Below are 25078 nucleotides of genomic sequence, written 5' to 3' on the forward strand. Positions count from 1 at the left end.
CTGTAGTTAAGAACATCAACGACCCGTTTGAGGAGAAGGTCATGACTCCATCAGCATCTTCATTTATTTATGACTGCACCCACTGTGATGTATTTCTGTATTAATTAGAGCAGCAAATGCTTCAACTCAGTCATCCAGTTTCTCTTTGTTGGAAAGTGAAAATGATTTTAATCAATTTCTGTTGATTTACACAGTATGTGGTGGCCATGTTCAGTTAAAAACCATCCTATTATAACTTTCAACCATATAACAGCTTATTGCAAATTCAGAGATTTTAGGCACATTTTGTAGATTAAGTTAGCAACACAAATTCTATTTGAGAAACAATGTGCCCACGGTGTTTTGATGTGATTGGCTCCCTGATGACTGGTGTTATGTTTCAACACGTTAATTTCATTATTCATATTCTCTATTGTACACACGTTAGCATTTATTTCCCTTTTGTACTTTTTTTACTTTTTTTTAGGCCATTTTGAATATCTGCAATTGCAAACCTATATCTTTAATCCAGTGGTACTTAATTCATTGTCTTCTCTCTTTTACACTGAAATGACTTGAAAGTAGATGGACATCTGTACTGATGTTTAAATAATCAAGATTTGAGAAGATTGTCCCAAATATGACAAATCATGGCAGGGGTAGCTTCAAAAAGATAAAAAGTTACAGTAATGTTTGTTTTGGATTTTCAGTTTACAAACTCATTCTTTGGAACTTGAGAGCTTGGTACCCCAGGGCTTAGTCAGGTCAGTGACCAACATAACCTCTGCAGTAGAGCTGGGCAATATGGAGAAAATCAAATATCACAATATTTTTGAAAAAATACCATCTACACAATGAGTTTTGGTAAAGATTCATCAGTAATGTGGAAAAAATGACTAGGTGGGTTAAAGGCAAGTAATATAACGGCTATTAAGCCTGGTACGTTTAGAACACACTTTACTGTATTGTAGCCTGTAAAAGCTCATGTCAGTGTTGATATATCGATATAATGCCCAGCCCTACTTTCCAGGCAGAGGAGCAGTTCAACTTTGTGCCTCCATAGATGACAGGAGATGTATCAGCTGTATGCTAAAGGCCGTTTTATGGTTGTGCGTAGAATTGACGGCAGACTCCTCTGCATCTATACCGGACCTTACGCCGTAGTATAGCCTGACGTGCACATCTCGAGAAATGTAACTACATGTTGCAGCAACGCACGTTGCTCGGCCGTGGCATGGCGGCGTTGTATTTCCCCCCGACTCATTTCCCGATTCTTCTTCTCCATAAACATGAAATCAAGGAGAGGGTTAACGTTTCCTGCTGCAGGTTTCCCACTGTGGTCAGAAAGCACAGGGGAGACTCTTTGTTTCTCTCACTATGACTCTAGAGTCGGTACTCGCTCCGAAGCTAATCACCGTCATTCTATCACTTCTCCCATGTGTCCTTGGACTTAAAACTTCTAGTACGGTGTATACTTTACAGTAAGTGCTGTATATATTATAGTATAAACTGTACTGCACCGTTTGAATGCACTTTGCTTCATAATCATAGATAGAAACTGCATATCAATGTATAGATTTCAGTAACAGATTTAATCAGTGTAACCAATGTAATGTGTATTTTTATTTCTCTTTTTTTTTAAGGATCATGTTGCACATGTGAGCGCAGTCACCACAATTCATTCATTATATTTTATATTAATATGAACCCATGCTCAAGTTGACTAAAAAGGGGAATAAAAAAAAATTGGAATCCTTCATTTTAGGTCACCAATGTTCTTTGTGAATGAATAAAATATCATGAATAAATACATTGTCTTAAAATATAGGGGACATAAGTAAACACACCCCTATGTTAAATTCTCATAGATGCAGTCAGATTTTTAAATTAAAGGCCAGTTCTTTAACGGATACCTTGCATCCTGATATTTTATTTCAGTTAGCCTAATAGCTGGTTTGATTTGCATTGAGAGATGATTTTATGGAAAGTACCCCAGGCCAATCTCTAGGTATGGTGAAGGGTATATGGTGATGTATTATGTTTCACTGAGGAGACATGAAATATCAAACTTGTTTCTATACTATAACTCAGAGAAACATGTCCATCTTTACCAGGTTACATGCCTTCAGGACTTTTTTGGGGAAGATGATATATTCTTTGCCTGTGGGCCTGAGAAGTTCCGTTATCAGGATGACTTCAACTTGGATGAAACTGGTAAGTGTTCTTTCATTTATGAGGCTTGGCTTGCTCAGTGGGGAAAGGGTAGGACTAATTCTTTGTTGGGCTTTGTTTTTTCCCCACCGTAGCCATTAGGTGTGCACAATTAAGAAAATGTCATGATTCAATATTGATTTTTAGGCTCAAGATTCAATTCAAAATCCATTTTCAATAAAAAAAATTCACAGTATGTAAAAAAATGTAGTTACTTTTCACATGTGATATACACACGTAACAATTTCTTTTTTTTTTTGCAATGCAATGAATAAATTTTTAAACTGTAAAGCTTAGTTAAAAAAATTTTGCACACCCCTAGTAGCTATGCATACCATCTAATTGTAACACTTTAAATAGCATTTTATTAAACCACTCTTATTTGTGCCCCACATACTGTAAATACTGAATATGCCAATCAAATGGAACTATTATTGTGCTTCTTGCAAGTTTATAATCACATGTCTATTATTTCAAATGCTGGTACTGCTCCTACTGTTAGCAGCACCTCTAATAAACAGTATGTGTTGCTGGCACCTTGTGCCCTTTTACTTTGTGCTTTTGATTTTTTCAAATCTTTGTTTAAATATGAAGAGGCCAAACTTTACCAAATGGCATTGTCAATAGAATATATGACACCATGTACATCAGACCAGACATCATTCCAAACACTCTTTTCTTAATTTTCAGTGTTGTCAAAGATATCAAATATTGCACTGTAATGAAATTAAATGACTAAATATTGCACAGTAATTGCACAGAATTCCAATTGCCAAGTAATATTTAAATGTTGTACAGCAATGAAATAACACAGGATTTCAGTTTCTTATATTATATAATAAGTATTGCACAGTAGGTGGGAAGAAGAAGGGCCTGGGGTAGGCTGTGAAATGAAGTCAGTGCATATGTGAGAGTTTAGAGTGGTTATGGCTTTTAGGAAGAAACTGTTCTTGAGTCTGTTATCTTGTGTGTGTTCTGATGCACCTGTAGCGCCTTCCTGATGGCAACAGGTCTAACAGATCAGAGCCTGGGTGGTAGCCGTCCTTGATGTGTTCTGCTCTGCTGATGCAGCGGGAGTTGTAGATGTCCATCAGCGAGGAGAGAGGGCAGCCTATGTTCTTTTGTGCTGACCTTAAAACTCTTTGCAGCCTCTTCTTGTCTGCCACGGTGCAGCTGCCGTACCATTCTGTGATACAGTACGTCAGCAGGCTCTTGATGGACGAGCGGTAGAAGGTCAGCAGAAGGTTGGAATCCAGGTTGTGCTTCCTGAGGACCCTCAGGAAGTTGTTCTCCAAACACCAGGCCTCCTCCTCCTCCTTTCTGTAGGCTGCCTTGTCTCCCTTATAAGATGGGTCCGACCAAGTCAGCAAACTTGACGATGAGGTTGTTGTTGTGGGTGTAGAGACAGAACAGGAGGGGGATCAGCACACAACCCTGTGGGGAGTCGGTGCTCAGCGTGCAAGTGGAGGAGAGGTTGGGGCTCAGTCTCACTGTGTGGGGCAGATTGGTGAGAAAGTCCTTTATCTAGGCCCCCTTGTGGTGAACTTTGGCATAGAGCTTACAAAATAAATGTATACCAAATGCAAGAACTGAGGCCCTTCTAAAGCAATATAAATATGCTGACTATTCAAAATATCTAAAATTAAACCATGTAATATGAACACACATTGCTGGGCGTCACAATAGCACAAAGGCAGAACATTTTTTATAGGCAGGGTATTTCATTTAAAATTTCAAAAGGGTTTTGTGGCTCCCAGTGTTTTCTTTACTGTGTGAAACGGGTCCAAATGGCTCTTTGAGTGGTAAAGTTTTCCGACCCCTGATCTAGGCACATGTGAAAAAGGGGAGGCTGAGAGTGACCAGTGTGATGATGAGATGGCCGGGGTGGTTGTATTGAGAGCTGAGCTGTAATCCACAAAGACCATGCAGACGTACACTACCGGTCAAAAGTTTGAGGTCACTTACAAATTTCCATTTCACTCCATTATAGACAGGATACCAGCTGATCTGGGTGGGTGGCTGATCTTTAATGCAATATCTACATTAACATTAATATCAACCATTCATCCAATGTTCCAAAGGCACATTTTGTTTACTAATCTGATATTTAAAAAAACTAACTAAGAAAACCTTAAACAACCCTTTTGCAATTATGTAAGCACAATATGGAGTAATATGGAAACTGTTGCTCTGGTTAAAAAAAACAAGGCAACTGATCTCAGCTGGGATTCTGTCTATAATAGAGTCCAATGGGAGTTTGTGAGTGACCCCAAACTTTTGACCGGTGGTGTAGCTCTGCTTTGGCTCCTGGTGGCTCAGCGCATAGTAGAGCGCTACGGCGATGGCATCTTCTGTGGATCTGTTTTCGCAGTATGTAAACTGATAGGGGTCCAGGTCTATGGGGAGGGAGTCCTTGATATGTTGGAGAACGAGTCTCTCAAAGCACTTCATGATTACTGGGGTGAGGGCCACAGGACAATAATCATTTAGGCTGGTAATGGGAGACTTCTTTGGCACAGGGATGATTCTAGCTGATTTTAGGCAGGGTGGGATGACTGCCTGGGCCAGGGAAAAGTTGAAGTTGCTAAGTGAGCGAATGCCCTGAGCACCTTGCCAGGTACTCCATCTGGGCCAGCAGCCTTCTTTGGGTTCACGGCCATGAGTACTCGTCCAAAATCTTGCTCCCTCACAGTGATTGGTGTGGTGCAGGAATCAGATGTGGATAGGGGCAGGGCTGGGGTAGTGCAGGAACCAGGTGGTGGTGTAGGCAGGGCCTGAGCAGATGACAGGTGCTGTTGTGATGACTCAAAGCAATCAAAGAAGCAATTAGCTCATCTGCCAATTGCTCATTACTTTGTGGTTTTAACTAGAAGACAATATCCTGTTAATGATCTCCAGTTCTTGTACACCTTTTCTGTGTCCCTAGTATTTGCGGCTCTTATTCAATAACTTTTTGGGCTGAACTGCAAGTAATTCAGGGCCAGTCCTATAAAATCAAAAGTCTGTTGGCCGGAGTAAGTGATGACGTTGGTATGGTTGGAGATTCCTCATGGGTCGTGCTCTTTCAAATTGAATCAGCTCAACGGTTATTATTCATCTGAATCATTTCATATTATATGCTAGTTCACTAAACTTTACGAACAATTATTACTGGGACCACTACAGAAAATTGCAGTTGAACATTAATGTTTAGGAATTAAAGTGACCTTTTGACTATTCCTGTTAAAAATTTGGCCACACTTAAGCACATTGACCCTTCTCGGACCAGCCATATACTCTAAGCCTAGTCTTGTCCTTTACATAAAATTAGAAACAAAACATAAAATTAGCCTAGAATTATGTAGGTAAAAAGTTGCTCCAGCAATGTATTATGTATTTTCTTTCTTTACAGAGTGCAGGGTGACAAAGTCTTCATCATATGGCCGCCTCCCCTCCGTGCAGGGTCTCTCTTCCCCAAGAGGTGGTGGGATGTCCCGCAGGAGTAAGTCTCCTTCATCCACTGGTTCGGGTAAGTGTGAGTGTGACACAAAGAAGCAAATGTATTGTTCTAAAGTTTCTGGGGTTTTATAGGATTATATTTATACTTAGACACTATGGGCCCCATTTTAATGATCTAAAACACAAGTAGCAAACGCAACTAGCTTTGTGGGTGGATCTTGGACGCTGTTGCTATTATACCGGCGGGATAAATGACTCTTGAGCCCAGCACAAATCTAAAATGGGTTGGTCTGAAGTAGCTACATTACTCACAGGTATGGTTTGGTTTTAACGTGCAATAAACCAATCAACCAATTCCCTTTTAAAAGCAGGGGCGCTTGTTTAATGTCGGATTGCTATCATAATGGTGGATTTGCTAGGCACATGCTAATACATGTACATGGCGTGCACGCATCCATGTGTGATGATTAATCTTTTTGAAAAAGATGTAAATAAAGAAATGCTGGGGCATTTGTGTTCAGTGGCATCTGCACATGCAGTTACAACACATCGCCTTAAGTCCTCTAATAGTTCCTCATTTATGTCACCAACACATCCACGATTCATGGAAATGTTGTGAATCAAGGTCATATTTTCCTTTTATTTCTGTATGGTTTACAAAAAATGGGAACTGCTGGGTCCGTAAGATGATGGAAGCAAAGTGTACACGCAGTGTGCACACTCTACATTACGGCCAAGCATGCACCCTTACAATAGAATCTGAATAACGCGCCAATGACTTTAGACTAAGTTTTTTTGAATTAAACCCAGCCAAGTAACCATGGAGATTTATTCTTTGCGGCTAGCCTGGTCCAGAGCAGGCTAACAGCCAGGCTAAAATTAATCCTGGAGCCTCATGTATCAAATCAGCTGCCGTCTGATCCGAAATAAACGTGTAACAGTTATTCAATGGCATGTTAATAAAAATAAAGCAGATCTACTTTATTTTTATTAACATGCATTAGGCTATTTGTCACTATTGTTGTCGCAAGTTTGATTTAAGCCCTACTACAGTTGTTTAGATTGTTAGAAATGGTTGCACTGGCACCTTAATGCGGAGTGGGACTTTTCCCGGTGGGATGGTAATGTTTCGAGGCTACCTGTTGTGCGGCCGCTGCCCAGTGGCCACTGCCCGGTGGGCGTCAGTGTCCACTCTCTCTGTAAAAGTAGAAGTGAGCGGCGCAGCGTCCGTGGTCTCAGCTTCAGGTTACAGGAAGCACTCCGAAGATTAAGTGTGGCGATATTAATGTAGCAATACTCCCAGATAATAATAATGGCAGACTGGTCAGAGACAAATACAGTCATGATTTCATTTTCTTGTTGCTTATCCTTCTCTAATAAAGGACAGTTTGTGTTAGGCTACTCCTTAATTTGTAGGCCTAATGTTTTTAATTTTAGCTTACATTGGTTTCATAACCTTCTCAATTAGTCTCACATCCATGGACCAATAACGTGGCCTATATACAGTACGTATGTAGCGTAGTTCACATTCATCACACCGGGAACACCGCAATGGTTCTTAATCTTTTTATTTTGGTACTTGTCAGAAGAGTAAACCATGAATATTGTTTTACAAATGCTCACAACGTGTATTGAAGTCACTTACTTATTTTTTTAGTTGTTGTCCCTTTGTGATTGTTCTCTATGAATATTAATTGTAGCTTACAAAGATTAGATATAGCTTATAGAGATTTGTGCATATGGTTGTAAAACATATTCTCACGTTTTGAATAAGGGTTTGGAATTAAGCCTAGAGTCATTAGGGTCCATTTCCTGAGGAACATTATTCCCTCTGCTCACTTTTAAGGCAACGGCTAACTAATAATACATTTTATTTATATAGTGCTTTACATGGTAGGCTAGTCAAAGACACTTTACAGTAAAACCAGCACATTTATCACATAAAAACAGAAATATGAAACGAGCATATTTAAAGCAATTAAAACACAGTGTAGCCTACAACTTTGTAAAAATGTGGAGTGACTATAAGCTAAGTAGATATTTTTACACCCTCACACATTCAGTCGGGTCCGCTATGTTGGGCTTTTTCTCTCTGTTTGATAAGAGCCGTATTTCTCTTTTTGCATATCATATTCTTCCCCTCCTCGTTACTTTCCATTAGAAGCTGCTGCTCAATGGTTGAAACATATGGTGCATGCGTCTTTTAAATTCTGCATCAGTAAATCTGTGATCGATACCGTGGTCTATGTGAGAAAGCCGTGAACGTGCACATATCCCAGCTATCTACACCTGGCTCGACATAGCTTCACCTGTTAATCCTGGCTCGGCAAACGTGCAACCGATTTAAGCCGCGATGAGTGGGTTGCACTAAGTCAAGCTGCGCTTATTCATTTATCCTGGATATCTTTATTCTACTTTTGTGCAACAGGCCCCCGGTCTGTGGCGGAATTGTTTTCAGAAACATCAAAATAGCACCAAGGAACATACTTTCTCTTTTTACTGAGCTGTACCCGGGAACCTAAGTTCATTCCCTAATTTACCGACGTGAGTCTGTGGAGGAAAAGTCCGCTGCGTCAGGTGCAAAATAGGAATGATACATGCACAAGTGTACAAAGTCAATTGCGCTGGGTGCAAGATAGGGTCCTATGTATAAAAAGTATATTTTGTCTATCCTGCACTATTTCATAATTATGCTGATGTTTCCAATTCTAATGTACCAACAGCTAATGGCACTGCAGGCAGTCAGCTGTCCACACCTCGATCTGGAAAGTCTCCAAGATCCTCTCCAACCAGTCCAGCTAGCCTCCGAAGACGACGGGTAATAAAATTGGAAGTGCCTATAAATATCTCTTAAAGATTTATTTTCTATGATGTCAGATATACATCATACCCCAGTTGCTTTCAGAAGGAGTTTTAACAATTCTCTTTATTATTAAATAATATTTAAAAGTATTATGGTGAAACAAAATGAAACAAACATTAGGTGTTGGAGTGCATAACAGTCAACTCTGGAGCAACGATCCCATCATTAATTAAGCATAAGGCTGGCTGGGGTTGGTATTGTGGGTGTGGCAGAGAATATTATTTTCTCTCAATCCCTTTTGGAACCACATGTCAGTCTTTTAACCACATGTCAGTTTTTTACTGTATGTCTATCTAATTTCAAACTGCATCCTCAAGACTGCCAGGATGGAACAATTAGGCTCTGTGTAAGCTGGCTGTAATTACTTTTTTTTTTTTAACAAGGTTTGCCTTGTTTTTGTGGACAAGTGGGTCTTTAGTTCTCACTCCATGGCTGTCTTTTCTTTCCAGGGATCTCAACACAGTGGCTCTTCACTCTCTTTAGCTTCTACCAAGGTTTGCAGCTCAATGGACGAAGGAGATGGGCCTGGTAGTGAGGGTAAGACATTGCATAAGACCTAAAAATAGTGTAAGAAGACTGACTACTGTTCATAGTTTTAACATTAGAGACTTTCTTTTCTTTTCCTGTTTTTCGTTTTGCTTCACAGCTGAGCCAATGGATGAGTACCCCTCAGTACCTGCTTCCATAGCAGAGAGATACAAAGTGGGGAGGACATTAGGGGACGGAAACTTTGCTGTGGTGCGAGAGTGTGTGGAGAGATCCACTGGGAGAGAGTATGCTCTGAAGATCATCAACACAGATAAATGCAGGGGAAAGGTGAGTCTGCCCTCACATCTGCTGACTACAATTATCAATTGGGTAAAATGTTGATAGAGTTCTGTTTTGGATGCTCAGTCAATGGCTTTATTTTCTTCATTGGTCAGCATGTATGTTGCTATCTCCGCTGGGACTAACATGACATTTATGTGTATACATCTTTTTTACTATACAGTAGATAGTAGATTTCTTTTTTTTTTTGACTTAATTTTCTAATTACCCAGGAGCACATGATCCAGAGTGAAGTGTCAATCCTTCGGCGCGTGAAACATCCCAACATCGTACTTCTGATTGAGGAAATGGACACCTATAGTGAGCTCTTTCTTGTAATGGAGTTGGTTAAGGTACTACACATTTGTTAATTCTTAAGAAAACATGTCAAAGCTCAAATGCAGTAAAATTCATATAGCTCATTTGTGAATTGTTTTGGTCAATTTGTTCTATCCAAATTCTTTTGTTTTTAGCGAGACTTCTATTTAGTAATTTTTGTACATTGGTCTATATCATTGTTTGATTTTACTTGAGTCCTGTTAATAGATAAAGCTGCATCAACCTTTAACATTAAAGAACGTTAGACTAGACTAGCAACCCCTACTCTTTCACATCCCAAATATTCTTTCTCCAGGGGGGCGATCTCTTTGATGCAATCACCTCCTCAAACAAGTACACAGAGCGAGACGCCAGCTGTATGCTATTCAATCTGGCAAGTGCCATCAAGTACTTGCACAGCCACAATATTGTCCACAGAGACATAAAACCAGAAAACCTCTTGGTAAGTATGGCTTTACAAAGATTCTGTATTGACAGTGAGGGAGCTACATTGTAAAAGCTTTGCACCTTAAAACCACATAGGTATTAATCCCCCCCCAACTCCAATGAACCAGCTTGCAAAAGAGCTTGCAACTTTTGTTTCATTTACTGCACTCAGTGTTACCTAATTGTATTATCCAGCTCATTATTAGCCGTGCAGTGCAGTGCAATGCTAGGCCATGAACTGCTACAAACAATTTTTAGTCACTGTTCCAATATCTTTTACTGTGACTGTTATTGCCACTATTCCACTATTCTATTTCAACCCTAACCGGCCCATCAGACACCGGCTTCCAAGAGCCTGGGTCTGTCCCAGGTTTCTTCCTAAAAGGGAGTTTTTCCTCACTACCGTCTCACTGTTGCTTGCTCTGGTAGGAAATACTAGAACTGTTGGGTCCTTGTAAATTATATAGAACGTGGTCTCGACCTACTCAATCCATAAATTGTCTCTTGTTATGAATTGATACTATAAATAGAATTGTAGAACACAATTGATACCAAAGTGAAAAATATCAATTAATAATAATATTAAGCACTTTCCGTGTGTGTGTGTGTGTGTGTTTGTCTGTTTGTCTGTTTCACAGGTGTTTGAACATCACGATGGTAGTAAGTCTCTGAAGCTAGGTGATTTTGGCTTGGCTACGGTTGTCAACGGGCCCCTCTATACTGTGTGCGGCACACCCACCTATGTAGCACCAGAGATTGTTGCTGAGACCGGGTGAGACATTATTAGTAGGGCGTTTGCTGCGAAATAAAGTAGAAATGCCGTCATCCGTTTCAAAAACTGCTACAGCAATTCTTGTGGACTATTGCTACTTGCAGATGTGCATAGTCTCTCTGATACATGCTATTTTAATCTTCAATCACAGGTATGGCCTCAAGGTTGACATTTGGGCAGCTGGAGTCATCACTTACATACTGCTGTGTGGCTTTCCTCCGTTCCGTGGGTATGTGCTCTTGTATCAGGAGGTTTATTTTGATAAGTATGGTGTTTCAACCACATCAATTTGTTTAAACCATAGGAATGAAAATGTCTGTTTGCCATCACATTATAGACTATTATGTGAAACTTAGTTTGAACTTGACATAGTCCCTGTTTTATTTTATACAGCAGTGGTGAAGATCAGGAGGCTCTCTTTGAACAGCTTTTGAGGGGCAAGCTTGATTTCCCTTCACCTCACTGGGACCATGTGACTGACACTGCCAAGGTTTGGGTCTGGAAGTGCTCCCATTATCTGCCATTGTTATGCTCCATGTAAAACCCCAGTCTGTCAGTGATGTGTTGCTGTGGTGTCTCATGGTAGCCCCTCTTGATTTAGGCTTTGATCAGTGGGATGCTGCAGGTAGAGGTGGATCAGAGATACACAGCTGTACAGGTGCTCGATCACCGCTGGGTCAATGTAAGTTCACCATGTCAGTACACAAGAGTACTGCTAAGAAAGGGTGCAGTATGAAACAGCAGGTAGTTCCTGAAGCTTTGTCCTTTTGTATTTTTTCAGGATGATAGTGTCTCGAAGAGTGAGTACCAGCTGCCTGTGGCTGGGAAGATCAAGAAGCACTTCAACACCGGGCCCAAGCTCAACAACACTACAGCAGGAGTGTCAGTCATTACAGTAAGCAATGATACACACACACACACACACACACACACATGCAACTCTGCATCAGTATATCACATTTTGGCTCATTCATTTTATTTGCTTTAGTGATGCTTTGGATGCCATTTAGAATTGAAAATCGGATTTTTTTTTTTTCATCTCTTGCTTAACTCCTGCTTTTTATCACTTTCCTTTTATTTTTGGCAAAGCAGCAAGTGAATCCATCTTTTTTCTATAATTAAGTGACTTCTCGGCTTCATTCAGTGTATACATCAGCTCATCCATCTGCTTCTTGCTGCCGGGTCTCCCTGTGTGTGCCCTGGCCTCTCATCCTTTTCGTTAGATGGGGCTGTCAGCACTGTTGTTGGGAGAGCTTTTAAATAACATAGTTGGCCTACAATGGCTACGTTTCAGTATATGATTTCTTGAAATAGTTATAAAGCTCAGCTGGAATTGTTCAATTGGCGTATTCAGGAAGTCATATATTTTTTACTCCTTGCTATTGATGGGGGGGAAACATCAATTGCATTTCTCTACATTTTGTTGTATGTTGCCTTTTTAATTTAATTACATAATATACCTACTCAGTTGTTTGTTGCCAAATAAAAAAAAACATTTCTCTGACCGATAAGTCAGTTGACGGTGACATTTTTGGGACATTATTTTACTTCCCCTTTACATCATAGTAGTTATAATAGCAATTTAGAGTTGTGCACCTTCTTGTCAATCAGATCAGTGATGCTTTGAGTTCAAGGTGATCCTCTGAGTTGCACCTGTTCTCTCTGCTTAGCTGGACCAGGACTTTACCATCCAAAGGTCAGGGTCTTTGGTCCACATCCAGCATCCAGGATTGTACTGGATAAGGTATGACACAGCATAGCGCAACTATGCAGTTCTTCTATGGCAAAGTGCTGGCAATCTCCATTTCCATTGCTTCCATTTCCAAAGAAGCCCTTCCCACGCCTTACTTTTCATTTACCTCATCAACACCATATCTTTGTCCCGTTGGTCATCTCACTATTGCTGTGGCCGTTTCCTCTCACCTGGTCGCCTTGCTATTTACTTATTCTGAATGAACAAGTTATGCATCCTTAATGCTAACGGCATCTTAGGGTTCACGTGACACATAGAACAACTGAATGTTGTAAGAAGTGCTATCACAGACATAGAGATGTCACACCTGACATTGGCAGACCTTTTGGCCGCTTGTTGCTTCTCCTGGTTAAGTTGAGCACTGCACTAGTTTGCTTTGTCACAAATTGAAGTGAAACTTTCTCTGTCACAAGAATTTAAACTGAGAATTGCTGTGAGGCTTTCCAGATACAACTGCATGCAAACATTGGCTAATCTAACCTTTGCCAAGTGTCTCACTGGTGGTTGATTGTATACCTCATCTCTGTGGTCTTGTGGAGAACCTAACTATAGCTGCTGTGTCACCCTCTCTCAGACCACGTCACTTGATAAGGAGAAGCAAGTTTTCCGACGAAGACGCCACCAGGATGTGAAGCTCGCTCCCCAACTCCCTCACAGTATTTCCCCATCCCGCTTTTCCAACCCCGGCATCCCCGCCACTGAGTTCCACTCTGAGTCTGAGGACTATTCCCCTGGTTCGGCAGGGACTGTGCGTTCACTCACCTCTCCGTTCTAACAGCCTTCCAGAGGCCACAGCTCTGTCCACTCCTCCATGGAAAAGTGGAGAGGGTGCAAAACGGAAAGATCCACTATTGGGTTCAGTCTGCTGACTTGGACATTCACAGATTGAATACTGATCTTTTAAAAAAAAAAAAAATCCCAGTCACAATACTTTAAAAATGCATTCATCGGAGTAGAGGACAAGTTAGACTCTGGATCAAAGAATATACCTTTAACGGGCGCTACATTAAAACATAACGTATGCGGAGTGGATGTTCCAAAAATACGCTTCCACTATAATCAATGAAACTGGCTACACCGGACACGAGAGCAACGCGTAGTGGTGTGTAAGCTCCAGGGAAATCCGCTCTAAAAGCGTGAAAAGGGGACAGTCTTCTATTTATACATTTTACGCAAAGTGTGTGCACCCTTTTTTACACAGTAATTGTTCATAAAGGGTCTATATGTCTTCAAATTAAAGTACAGATATAGATAAAGGAATCGACTTGTCAACTAGTCAGTGAGCATATTGGCAGTTTCATTTGTTTCCCTCCCATGCGTCCTCTGACAGTAAATTAAAGTTTTCCCAACGCTGAAGAAACATCAACATTCCCAAAGCAAAAGCTCACTGTCTCGCCTGTGGCGTATACTGTGTGTGCACTAAAGGTTTAACCAATTAAAAGATACATCCCATGCCACATCCGGTCCATGAACAGTTCCGCGTACGTTACACGTTCAATGTAGCCAAAGCATATGGGAAACGCCACCCAAATTAAAAAATTCCAATATGTTATTTAATACCAGAAACTAGAGGGGTAAATCCAAACCTGTGATGTAATCAGGTATAAAATCTGGAGCTACACCAGAGGTAATGGGTCTGGTTTTTTTTCCTCTTTTATTAAAGATTATTCAAATGTTTTGACAGGACAGCTGAAGACATGAAACCCCCTTTTAGAGAGAGGGGGAATGACATGCAGCAAAGGGCCGCAGGTCAGAGTCGAACCCGGCCCCACTGCGTTTAGGAGTAAACCTATAGTCTATGGACTATCTGGGTGCCCTTGTTTCCTTTTTTAAACCCCAATGAGCTTTATTCTATTGTATTGTTTTGGTTATGAAACAGAACATGTACCCATATGCTCAGAACATTCCCCTGGGTGCTCTCAGACTACATTTACATTGCTAGGTTTTGGTTTAAAAACAAATATCTTTTGCTACGTTCACACCTTGTCATATTCACACTGCTCTGGCTTTTCAGAGCCCGTTTTGGTTTGGAATCTGCGGGGTTGTGTTGCAGTCTCAACGGCCGCAAACGAAGACCTTTCGCAACACCAACTGACGGCAGCTCTATGCCGCCTGATTGGGTCTCATGATATGTTGTTCTCTGGGACTAAGCTACTAACATTACCATGGCAACTACCAGCAACGGACAGAGTATACAGCGAGGAAAATAAGTATCTAAGACTCTAGATCAGTCAGGTTTCTGGGCTGTCCCTGAGAAACAGAGTTTGAGCTCCCTCCAAAGATTCTCTATTGGGTTTAGGTCTGGAGACTGACTAGGCCATGCCAGAACCTTGATATGCTTCTTACGGAGCCACTCCTTGGTTATCCTGGCTGTGTGCTTTGGGTCATTGTCATGTTGGCAGACCCAGCTTCAACCCATCTTCAATGCTCTAACTGAGGGAAGGAGGTTGTTTCCCAAAATCTCGCAATACATGGCCCGGTCATCCTCTCCTTAATACAGTGCAGTCGCCCTGTCCCATGTGCAGAAAAGCACCCCCAAAGCATGATGCTACCACCCCCATGCTTCACAGGAGGGATGGTGTTCTTGGGATGGTACTTATCATTCTTCTTCCTCCAAACACGGTTAATGGAATTATGACCAAAACGTTTTATTTTGGTCTCATCTGACCACCCAAATGGTAATTGGCAAACTTAAGACGGGCCTTGACATCTTGCTGGATAATACAATTAGGTAATCTTCCGTGGCATGCATGATTTCAAACCATGACAACAGTAACCTTGGAAACGGTGGTCCCAGCTCTATTCAGGTCATTCACCAGCTCCTCCCGTGTAGTTCTGGGCTGATTTCTCACCTTTCTTTGGATCATTGAGACCCCACGAGGTGAGATCTTGCAGGGAGCCCCAGTCCGAGGGAGATTGACAGTCATGTTTAGCTTCTTCCATTTTCTAATGATTGTTCTAACAGTGGACCTTTTTTCACCAAGCTGCTTGGCAATTTCTCCGTAGCCCTTTCCAGCCTTGTGGAGGTGTACAATTTTGTCTCTAGTGTCTTTGGACAGCTCTTTGGTCTTGGCCATGTTAGTAGTTGGATTCTTACTGATTGTATGGGGTGGACAGGTGTCTTTATGCAGCTAAAGTCCTCAAACAGGTGCATCTAATTTAGGATAATAAATGAAGTGGAGGTGGACATTTTGAAGGCAGACTAACGGGTCTTTTTTGGTGTCAGAATTTCAGCTGATAGACAGGTGTTTTATTATTTATTTGCAGCTGTATCATACAAATAGTTAAAAAATCATACATTGTGATTTCTGGATTTTTTTAATTTTATTTTTTAGATTATGTCTCTCACAGTGGACATGCACCTACGATGACAATTTCAGACCCCTCCATGATTTCTAAGTGGGAGAACTTGCAAAATAGCAGGGTGTTCAAATACTTGTTTTCTTCACTGTACATGCTGCCTCCAGTTGAAAGCATGTGGCCAGCAGACGAGAATGTTGCAGTTTGGGAGATTAGTTATGCTACTGGAGCTAAAAACACTTGTGTGCATGTCAATCGCTTTCAGCAAAACTCTACGTAAAAACCAAAATGTAGTAATGTAAATGTAGCCTCAGTGTCATTTCCCAATTTATTGTCTGTGGAGTAGTTTAACAGTTTATACTTAGTGACTTTACAGTTTCAGCACTCCAGTTTCTAGATATGGGTGTCAGGTGTTAATGTTTACTATAATTTTGGACTGTCTTAGACCACCTTTTGAAAAAAGCCTGATTTCTACAAAACAAGCACTGGATCATTGTAGTACTCTAGAACCCTCTACTGGTTTATTTTGTATACTGCAGAAGAGATGACCTGCTTCATGAAGCACTTACAATGGCTTGAATAAGTTTCAAGACAGAATTAAAATGGCATATCCCCATATCATCACATACCCTTCACCATACCTAGAGACAAGCATAGGGAACTTTTCAATTGATCATCAATGCAAATCAAACCAGCTATTAAACTCACTGAAATAACACCATGCCAATCTCTATCAATGGTGAAGAATATGTGATGATGTGGGGTTATTTTAATTTCAAAGGCCAAGGGAACTTTATCAAGATGAATAGTATCCTGGATCCATGAAATAACTGGCCTTTGAAAATAAAAATGTGCCTGCCTCTATAGGAATTAAATATAGGGTTGTGTATATTATTATGCCCACCTGTATTTTAAGGAAGAACTTTTATTTATTTATTTATTTATTTATTTACAATACGTTTAACAAAGCAAATGGGTGTCCTAAAAAGGTTGGATTTTCATAAATGTTTTGAATCAAGGCATTAAGATCAATTTCCAAAAGATGTTTTATTTTATTGCTCTTTCTAGTCAACTTTAGCATGGGTGTGTAAACTTATTCAAGCCACTGTAAATGCAAAACATATAATTTCATGGTTTTGTGACCTGACCGTACATTCACCTTATTATCCTGGTTTCAACACACATTTGTTTAAAAAAACACAACAAATGCAACTCTAAGTCACCTTTTTGCTATATGACATCTAGCTCACTCTGTGCTGTTGAAGTGCATAAACTTTAGACACACTGTTTAAGAGGACTTGAGACACCAAAAAAGACATGCTGCTAAATTATACCATCAGAATTATCTGTAATGAACAGAACTTCTTGTGTGTTGGACAACATTGTCTTACCAGCCAGTAGCATGACTCTAAGTGATTTAAGGACACTATTGTTTGACTGTTGCTAGATCAGCTCACCGGAGTGCTTGAGAATGATTATTGAAACACTTGATTTGTTACACGTCTGTGATTGTAATTCAGTGGTGGTACCGTTCAATGTCAGTGCTGTGTAGTTGGTAGTAAGTGCATGTTTAGAGCCTTGGCTTAGCACACATGGATTTAAGTGCAATTAGGTGTACTGCCCAATGAGCACAGTATCAAATTTGTCCTTTTGAAATGCTGAAATGAGTTAGAATGGATCTGTTGCTTGTCGTTATTGTTGGCAGCCAACACACCTCTAGAGAGAGAGAGAGATATTAAATGTCGTAAACACAACAGTGCTTCCAGGATAACACATACTTTTTTAATATTTGTTAATGCTGTCAGTACATTTGTTGGACTTTTTAAAAATAATAATCAGATCAAACATGACTAAGAAGTCTGGCTCACTAGACTGTATGTGGTGTGTGCTCTCTGACCAGTTCATACATTGGTTTACCAGAGACCTAATATTCATGGATGTGAATTTCCTTCTCCCTTCATCAGAGAATGTAACCTGTATGTGTGTTAATGTGCATCTTAAATCAGTTGTCCTCACCTGTCAGATATGAAACCGTTCCTCTTGTCATTGTATGTGCTGTCTTGGTGAATGCATTTCAGTTAAGGCAGATTATAGTCATACCACGGCGAAGTTAAGCCATGTACATAGCTATTTTATCTCAAATGTAATATAGCACTGCTGACTTTGTTGTAAAAGGGCTTTTACGTTTTTGAATCAAAGGGAGGGACCAAAAAGCACAAGGAAAGCAAGTTGGGATAGTGACTTTTTGGGAATGTGTTTTATCTGCTGTTTGTCATCTGAAAAGCATGTCATGTTTAAATGGAGTATGACAACTGGGAATGTTAGTGGAAGCAGATGGAGAAAGGGAATGCTATATTGTTCATCTATATTCCAAGGACCTTAAAAATCTAAATAAGTACAAAAAACACTTTATAATTAAAGAAAATGTATTTAAAAAAATTATAAATTGTTAAAAAGCATCTTACAAACAATGTACTCTGTGAAGAAACTAAACCTGGGAATAAAAAGGATTTAATTAGTCAGTAGCTGTTTTTGCAAGATGTCTTGTGGTGGACCCATTAAACCTGCAACAACAAATGAAGACAGCAGGTGGCAGTCTAATCAAATACAAGCCTAACATATTTTCAACATTTAACCCTGATTAACTTATGTATATATTTACTGAGCCATAGTTATACACATTATCAGGAATTAGCATTTATACATGCATGAATGTTCGAGTAAAAGCTTAACAAGAAATACTGGTATGTTTATTCACTTTTATTAAAAACAACAAAACATAATGAAAGCAGCTTAATTTAGTTATTTTTGATATCACATTCTTTAAACATTCCTCTTTCAAAACTTATGCAAAAGCAATACAACTAAAATACATGAAATCAAAATGCAAAGCTCAATTCCAACATTAACAAAATAATTGTCAAGTAATTTTAATTCGCAATAATATGATTTTACAGGAAAGCACAGTAATGCCTTCGGTAGCTCTTAGCATGCAAAACATTGGCTTTGGGTAGGGTGGTGTCTTGAGACACCACTAGAAAATCGAAACGCAAACTCAAAATGTATTTGCATATTTGTTCATTTTAAACCGTCAGCCCACAGCAACAGACTTCTCAATTTCTGCAATTAAATGTGGACACAATAGCATTCACATCACCAAAAATAGATCATTTTTAAACACTATCCTGTTGTATTATTAAATCAGTTATTTGTCACTCAGCTGAAATCCTAGGACCTTTTCAACAACCAAGTCGTCATATTGCTTACTAATGCATGGTGTTTCAGCATGAACTGGTGTTCATGAATACAGATTTAAAATGGACGAGCAAACTGAGATGCACAAGTAACAGTACTAATGTTTGCAACGCCAAACATTGTAGACAGTTGTATTTGAAATGTCTTACAGCTTTACCACAAACACCTTAACAGTCATGAGATATTATCTTCCAAATGTTTTTTGAAGATGCCTTAACAACAAAAAGAACAAAAGACTGATTACTTGTGTTTTGAATGTCCAACGTGAATTATTTTAAGATCTTGCAGTAAATCATTTGAATTGTTTGCCATTAATAAACAGTCCTCAATTTAATTTATCCTATTTTTGCTGACATGATGGAAAACATTTCACAAAAGACTATGCTTACACTGAATTTCACTTTTCTTCCAAACAATCAAACACAACAAAAATTGTCTTTTTACATACACAGACATCTGACCACTGTTGAAAACTGAGCAAACAATGGTCATGAACATGTATTACTAACCAACTAATATCTCAAGTCCAATGAACACATTTTGAACATTTATACATGGCTCGCATGATGGAAATGATAGTAACACGGTGGCTAGTCTAACAGCATTTTGATCTTTATCTCAACCTTTACCGGGAAGAAACACTTTACACTGTCAATATTTACAGTACAGGATAACTTTATTTTCTAGAAAATGTTCCAAGTGAGATATGTATCTGCCATACAAATGTTGTATAAATGTTCCTAACCTTTTGTGTTGCATTTTCAGTTTAAAACAGGAACTCAATAGCTTACATTAAGCATGTTTTATTAACTGTGTAATTGTGTTAACTTCTCCTTGCCCAGAACAGACCTGCTTGACTCAGTTGGGGAAATGCATCAGCTGGTGTTTGGTCGCAACATGAAAACCAACAGAGCATGCATCCAGATTGTTGAGCAACAGGTCTGCCATAGAGGAGATGAACACATGTAAGCACCCTTGTTCTTCATTAGTGTCAGTTTAGTGTCACACTGCATCTTCTCCATGCTTTGTGATTCTTCTGCAGCACAGCTTGATCACTGGTTGATTAGTGCTACTCTTAACACTCAGCTTTGCCTTCTTCGGTGTGGATCTGTCTCTGCTCAGTACCTGTTTTGATGCTCGTAGTGCCACCGGTTGAAATCAATGTTAAACGCCACGATACTGCCAGAGGCCATGCCTGTGATCAAAGTCCTAAAGAGCAACAAAACAATGAAAAAACAAAACATTAGATTCACCGTACTAAAATGTGGAATAATAGAAAACCACAATTTGGTCATTTTGTTACATCATCGCCTGTCATTTAGCTGACGATTTTATCCAAAGCAACTTACAATTGCTATATATTAGAGATTGCACGCTTCTGGAGCAACTAGGGCTTAAGTGTCTTGCTCAGGGACACATTGGTCCACGTATCGCAGTTGGATTTGAACCCAGATCTCCCTCACTAAAGGCATGTGTTATCCACTGCAGCATCACAATTTTTTTTGTAGCTATGACATGGGTTGACCATGCACATCAAATGTGACAATTTTGATTAATTATTTTACATAGTTTCTTTGTCACAAACAGGCACTCTGGGTTCGGACATTAAAAAACGTTTACACAGCTCCAAGATTGTGGATTTCCCCTTGCAGACTTTTCAACATACTATAGTATTACTCTGCAAACCTAGAACAATTAAAATATGCTAAGATACGCTCCCTTTACTTCATTGGAGGCTCAATCTAAAAAACTCTGTCTGGTACTGCCAATTTGTTCCATCATGGTTCATCTGTGCAACAACCACAAAAAATTGCGGTAGAGAATCGCAACATCAATTGAGTTGGAACCTGAGGGTTGCCAGATCAATTCCCCGTACGGAGCTTGGGTTAGTAGCTGTATATAGCATGTATATGTTCTGAGCATGTGTGTAATTCAGCCCTGTTGTTGTTTTTGCAACTGTCATATAGAGATATAGATCGAGACAGATATATATCTCACACACTGTGTGTCAGAGTATGTCAAAATAAGTTATAAAGAAGTCATCGTATAGCATGTTGAAAAAGTGATAAAAACGACATACTATAGTATGTCAACTTTAAAACTTATTTGAACATACTATACTTTGACGTCTTTAAAATTTATAAAGAAGTTGACATAATCTGACTTTGTTGACAAAAGTCATCCAATCCAAGCTCTATATTTTAGTCGGTACTCTTATTCCCAACCCCCTACCGACTGAGCTACAACTACCCCTAATGCTATAGCATGTCGAAAAAAGGGGATGAAAAAGTTAGTATAGAATGTCGAGGTGAAAAAAATGTCACAGTATAGTATGTTGACAAAAAGTCATGCTATGGTATGTCAGATATGTTATCAAAAGTCACAATATGTCGAAAAAAGTCATCCAATCTCTATATTTTAGTCTGTATAGGGACCCTCTACCGACTGAGCTACACTTACCCCTAATGCTATAACATGTTGAAAAAAAAGTCATAATATAGTATGACAAAAGATAAAGTATGCCGGAAAAAAAGTAGTCATAGTATGTCAAGTAAACACAGGGCTGAACACATGCCCAGGACCTATAGTTCTACAGCTGCCAATCCAATCTCCATATTTGAGTCCGTACAACCCAACTCTGCTTAACACTATAGCACGTCAAAAAAAGTCATCCAATCCTCTATATTTTAGTGTGTACGGGAACCCTTATTCCCAACCCTCTACTGACTGAACTACCCCTAATGCTATAGCATGGTCTGTCAACAAAAGGTCATAGAAAAAGTATGTTAAATTGATTAAAAAAAGTCTTGTCTTAAAACGGGGCTGAACACATGCTCAGATCTATAGCTCTATAGGTCCTGAGCTAGCAATCCAAGCTCCATATTTTAGTCCTTATGGACTAAAATATTATGACTTGAACTGGCAACCCTCTGATTCCCAACCCAACTCTCAAACGAGGGAGTTACAAGTAACCCTCACACTATATGATAAAGGCATAGTGTAGTATGTTTAGTGATTTAAAAAAAAGTACATTCTACACCTATCAACCTTCATATAATAGTCAATAGTCTCTAACGACTGAGCTAACACTACAGCATGTCAAAGATTCAAACTGTTGTAGTATAGAATGTCGACAAAGTCATACTGTAGTATGTCTAAAGAAGTTATAAAAACCCACTGATTCCCAACCCAACTGCGCTACAACCATCCTAACACTATAGCATGTCGAAAAAAGTCACAGTATGGTATGTTGACAAGTAGTATGAACATGTATTGGCTCGGAGCTCGTGTGTAATTCAGCCCTGCATTTGTACTAACAGAGTGAAAATTAGTACAAAATGAATTTCACCTTGCGGAATCTTTTTAACACTTTATTCTATGGTGTTATCCAACTTTTCAATGGAATTCATACTAATTAAAACCATCCCCCACTTTTTCCAACTATCCAGTTTAGCAATTTAGCTTTTCGATATTCACACACTTTTCCTGAAGTAAACCTATTTTCTAGTTTTTAAATTATATTAAGTTGTGTTCATTAATTTTCACTTATAGTAATCACTTTAGACTACAAAACAAGGTTATAGGCTAGGACTGAACAATATTGTTTTAGCATCAACATGGCGATGTGCGCACGCTAGTCACATCACAGGACGTTAGCTAGAAAAAAAGAGAGAGCGCGTATTACAGTAGTTCTCTCCAAACATGTAGTTCAGCTAAAAAACTGCTTTGGTTGTGCTGGGTCCTCATTTTGAGGTTTCAAAGCAGTTTGATGTCCATCATAACTTTTTTGGTGCATGTTTGGCCATTTAAAACAATGGTTGTACTTCAAAATGAGTGCGTCAGACTGTCGGTGCATTGGGGAGAGCTCTGTAAATGAAGAGGGATTAAGAATGTGTTTGGCCACTAGTGTCACAGCCATGAATGCACTAATGCGTTCTTTCCTGCTTTGCATTAGGATTGCAGACCAACGTCTCTCCATACATGGGCCAGTGTCTAATGTGTATTGTATTCTAATTTAAAGGTAATTCAAGGAACCAACATGTAATAAGTGATTGTTTCCAGTTTGTGAAAATGTCTATAGTGGTGAATGAAACGAGCAGAGGAGGTCAGCAGGGGCTGTGACAGTAGATTTCGGGAGTCGTCTGACAACACCATCGAGTTCTGCAACCCCTTTCCCCGTGTCCACGGCTGACTGGTTTGTAGGAAAAGCAGTTGATTTCACAGGGTCGGCTTATACTGCTACACCCCAAGGGCTTAAATGTTCAAGCGCAGAGAGCTGCTGCAGAAAGCCCCTCTGTAAATGGCTCCCTTATGTTACCTAATGTCAACTTACTGAGGAAAAAGATTATAACTGGGTTCTTAAAATATTTCATTGAAGAGATATGTTAAGTGGTGTTGATAGAAATTTTAAAAATAGCATGTCATGCAGTGCTTAATTTATAGTCCCTGATGTTATTTAGAAAATGTCAGCCTCTATCTCACCATCCTCTGCCTACCTTAACAGGTCATGCAGTCAGTCATGATGGAGCAGAATTAATTTGCTTAAGAAAGAGGCCTCTGTTTTGAACCGGACTGTAAGTGCTCAGGGGGGTTCGCCCGGTGGCTGTGAAGTGCAGCTTGAATGTTCCAACTCTCTTGACTGCCAGGGTCACATGCTGACGTCAGGCTTATGGCCTCAGAGCGAACACTGTCGCCGTCCCGCCGCCCATTACACAACTCCTGACGAATCTTGCAGAATGCAAACGTTAATGAAAACCGGCCAATAGACTTGTACAATACACGTCTGATAACTTTGTGCTAAAATAAGTGCACTAGCAGGGGAAAACTCTAAAAATGTGGTTTCTATGGCAACTGCAGGCTCTGAGGAAGAGCCTGCACTCTTCCACTAACTAAAAGGCACGTGACATGAATACTCAAAGAGTTCATTACTTATAGTACACACCAGTCATGTCCTTTATATTGGTCCAACACACACCATTGGATATGACTTAGTTTGTTTTACCTCAGAGTCAAAAAGATCTTTGCTTCTTTAATCTATATCTCCGTTGTAATTGGTGTAGATTAATTAAGATTAATAAGGTACAATGTCTATTTCCTGAATTCACCTCATCCGAGAACCTTTTTAAAGCAGAAAATGTGCCTGTATATTGGGTTCTCAAAGTTTTAGTGTGCCAATCTGCTGTTATAAATCATAACAAAATTCTACATTAAACTACCAAGTCGTCCACTGAGATTGCTAGCTTCAGCTACCATCATGAACGTTGATGACAAAACGTAATTACTGCAACACTTGTTGGGTGTTACTAGTTGTCATGCCTAGCCAGACCTACCTCCACAGCACTGGAGTCTGGCTACACTGCTGATCATTCTGAGATAGAGGGAGAAATTCTCTGGATTGTTTGCATTTGTTTTAACCAATTGCCTTGGGTGGTGTTGTAAGCGCCGGATGCAGCGACGGTGCCCTTGCCGAGGAGTGTTTTAAATGTACTGTAAGCTATTGAATGTGTTAAAAAGGACTGGATGATTAAAATATAATGCATACATTTGATGTTACCTTCAGGGGCGGCATCAAATGTTTCTGAAGGCCATTGGCCTGGACTCTCTGAGAAACTGTGCTAAATAATGAGTGGGAGACAGTTAATTAGGTTGGCTTTCTGTGGCCCAGTCTGACCTTTGATCGTGTGATAGGTCCATGGCTCGGATGCCAGCATCACAGCCAGGGTAGACGTAGAGCTGTTTGAAGTCACAGGCCTGCCACACCTCCACCACGCCATTATCCCCACCTGTGACCAGGTTGTGGCCATCACTGCTCAGGAGAATAGCCTACAGCAGGGACAGAGAAGGATTCAACATGTCACTTTTAACCATAGGCTGTATATAAAGAGCTTCCAACTTGGGGGGAAGTTGTTTTGCTGCATAATGTAAAAATGTTATT

At 39.8% G+C, this 25078-nt stretch overlaps 2 protein-coding genes and 1 long non-coding RNA gene across 13 annotated transcripts in view; 1 reads left to right on the forward strand and 2 right to left on the reverse strand.

The window, feature by feature from the left end:
* The window catches only part of LOC117941631, a 24947-nt gene extending 13050 nt beyond the window's left edge, over window positions 1–11897 (reverse strand). The window contains exons 1-2 of the long non-coding RNA XR_004655936.1: window positions 11887–11897; window positions 1356–1362 (exon numbers count right to left, since the gene is read on the reverse strand). This is a non-coding gene — a long non-coding RNA (uncharacterized LOC117941631). The remainder of the gene's footprint in view (window positions 1–1355; window positions 1363–11886) is intronic.
* LOC117941518 (serine/threonine-protein kinase DCLK1-like) overlaps window positions 1–20173 on the forward strand; it is a 27818-nt gene extending 7645 nt beyond the window's left edge. Inside the window, exons 4-17 of one of the 4 annotated variants that reach the window (XM_034866547.1) lie at window positions 2094–2193; window positions 5582–5698; window positions 8352–8446; window positions 8941–9028; window positions 9138–9307; window positions 9532–9651; window positions 9933–10079; window positions 10702–10835; window positions 10987–11064; window positions 11229–11325; window positions 11437–11517; window positions 11617–11730; window positions 12506–12579; window positions 13163–13220. In XM_034866547.1, coding sequence (XP_034722438.1) covers window positions 2094–2193; window positions 5582–5698; window positions 8352–8446; window positions 8941–9028; window positions 9138–9307; window positions 9532–9651; window positions 9933–10079; window positions 10702–10835; window positions 10987–11064; window positions 11229–11325; window positions 11437–11517; window positions 11617–11730; window positions 12506–12579; window positions 13163–13220 — 1473 coding nt within the window. Of the gene's footprint in view, window positions 1–2093; window positions 2194–5581; window positions 5699–8351; window positions 8447–8940; window positions 9029–9137; window positions 9308–9531; window positions 9652–9932; window positions 10080–10701; window positions 10836–10986; window positions 11065–11228; window positions 11326–11436; window positions 11518–11616; window positions 11731–12505; window positions 12580–13162; window positions 13727–19985 lie in introns of those variants that run through there. The other 3 variants (XM_034866541.1, XM_034866528.1, XM_034866535.1) reach the window with 3 other exon arrangements.
* The window catches only part of nbeab (neurobeachin b), a 258747-nt gene continuing 252765 nt past the window's right edge, over window positions 19097–25078 (reverse strand). For all 8 annotated transcript variants that reach the window (XM_034866233.1, XM_034866253.1, XM_034866267.1 and 5 more), the window contains 2 exons: window positions 24815–24966; window positions 19097–20352 (listed from right to left, as the gene is read on the reverse strand). In XM_034866233.1, coding sequence (XP_034722124.1) covers window positions 20262–20352; window positions 24815–24966 — 243 coding nt within the window. In that variant the 3' untranslated portion in view covers window positions 19097–20261. The remainder of the gene's footprint in view (window positions 20353–24814; window positions 24967–25078) is intronic.

The sequence above is a fragment of the Etheostoma cragini genome, chromosome 3, assembly GCF_013103735.1.
Source record: "Etheostoma cragini isolate CJK2018 chromosome 3, CSU_Ecrag_1.0, whole genome shotgun sequence".
NCBI lineage: Eukaryota > Metazoa > Chordata > Actinopteri > Perciformes > Percidae > Etheostoma > Etheostoma cragini.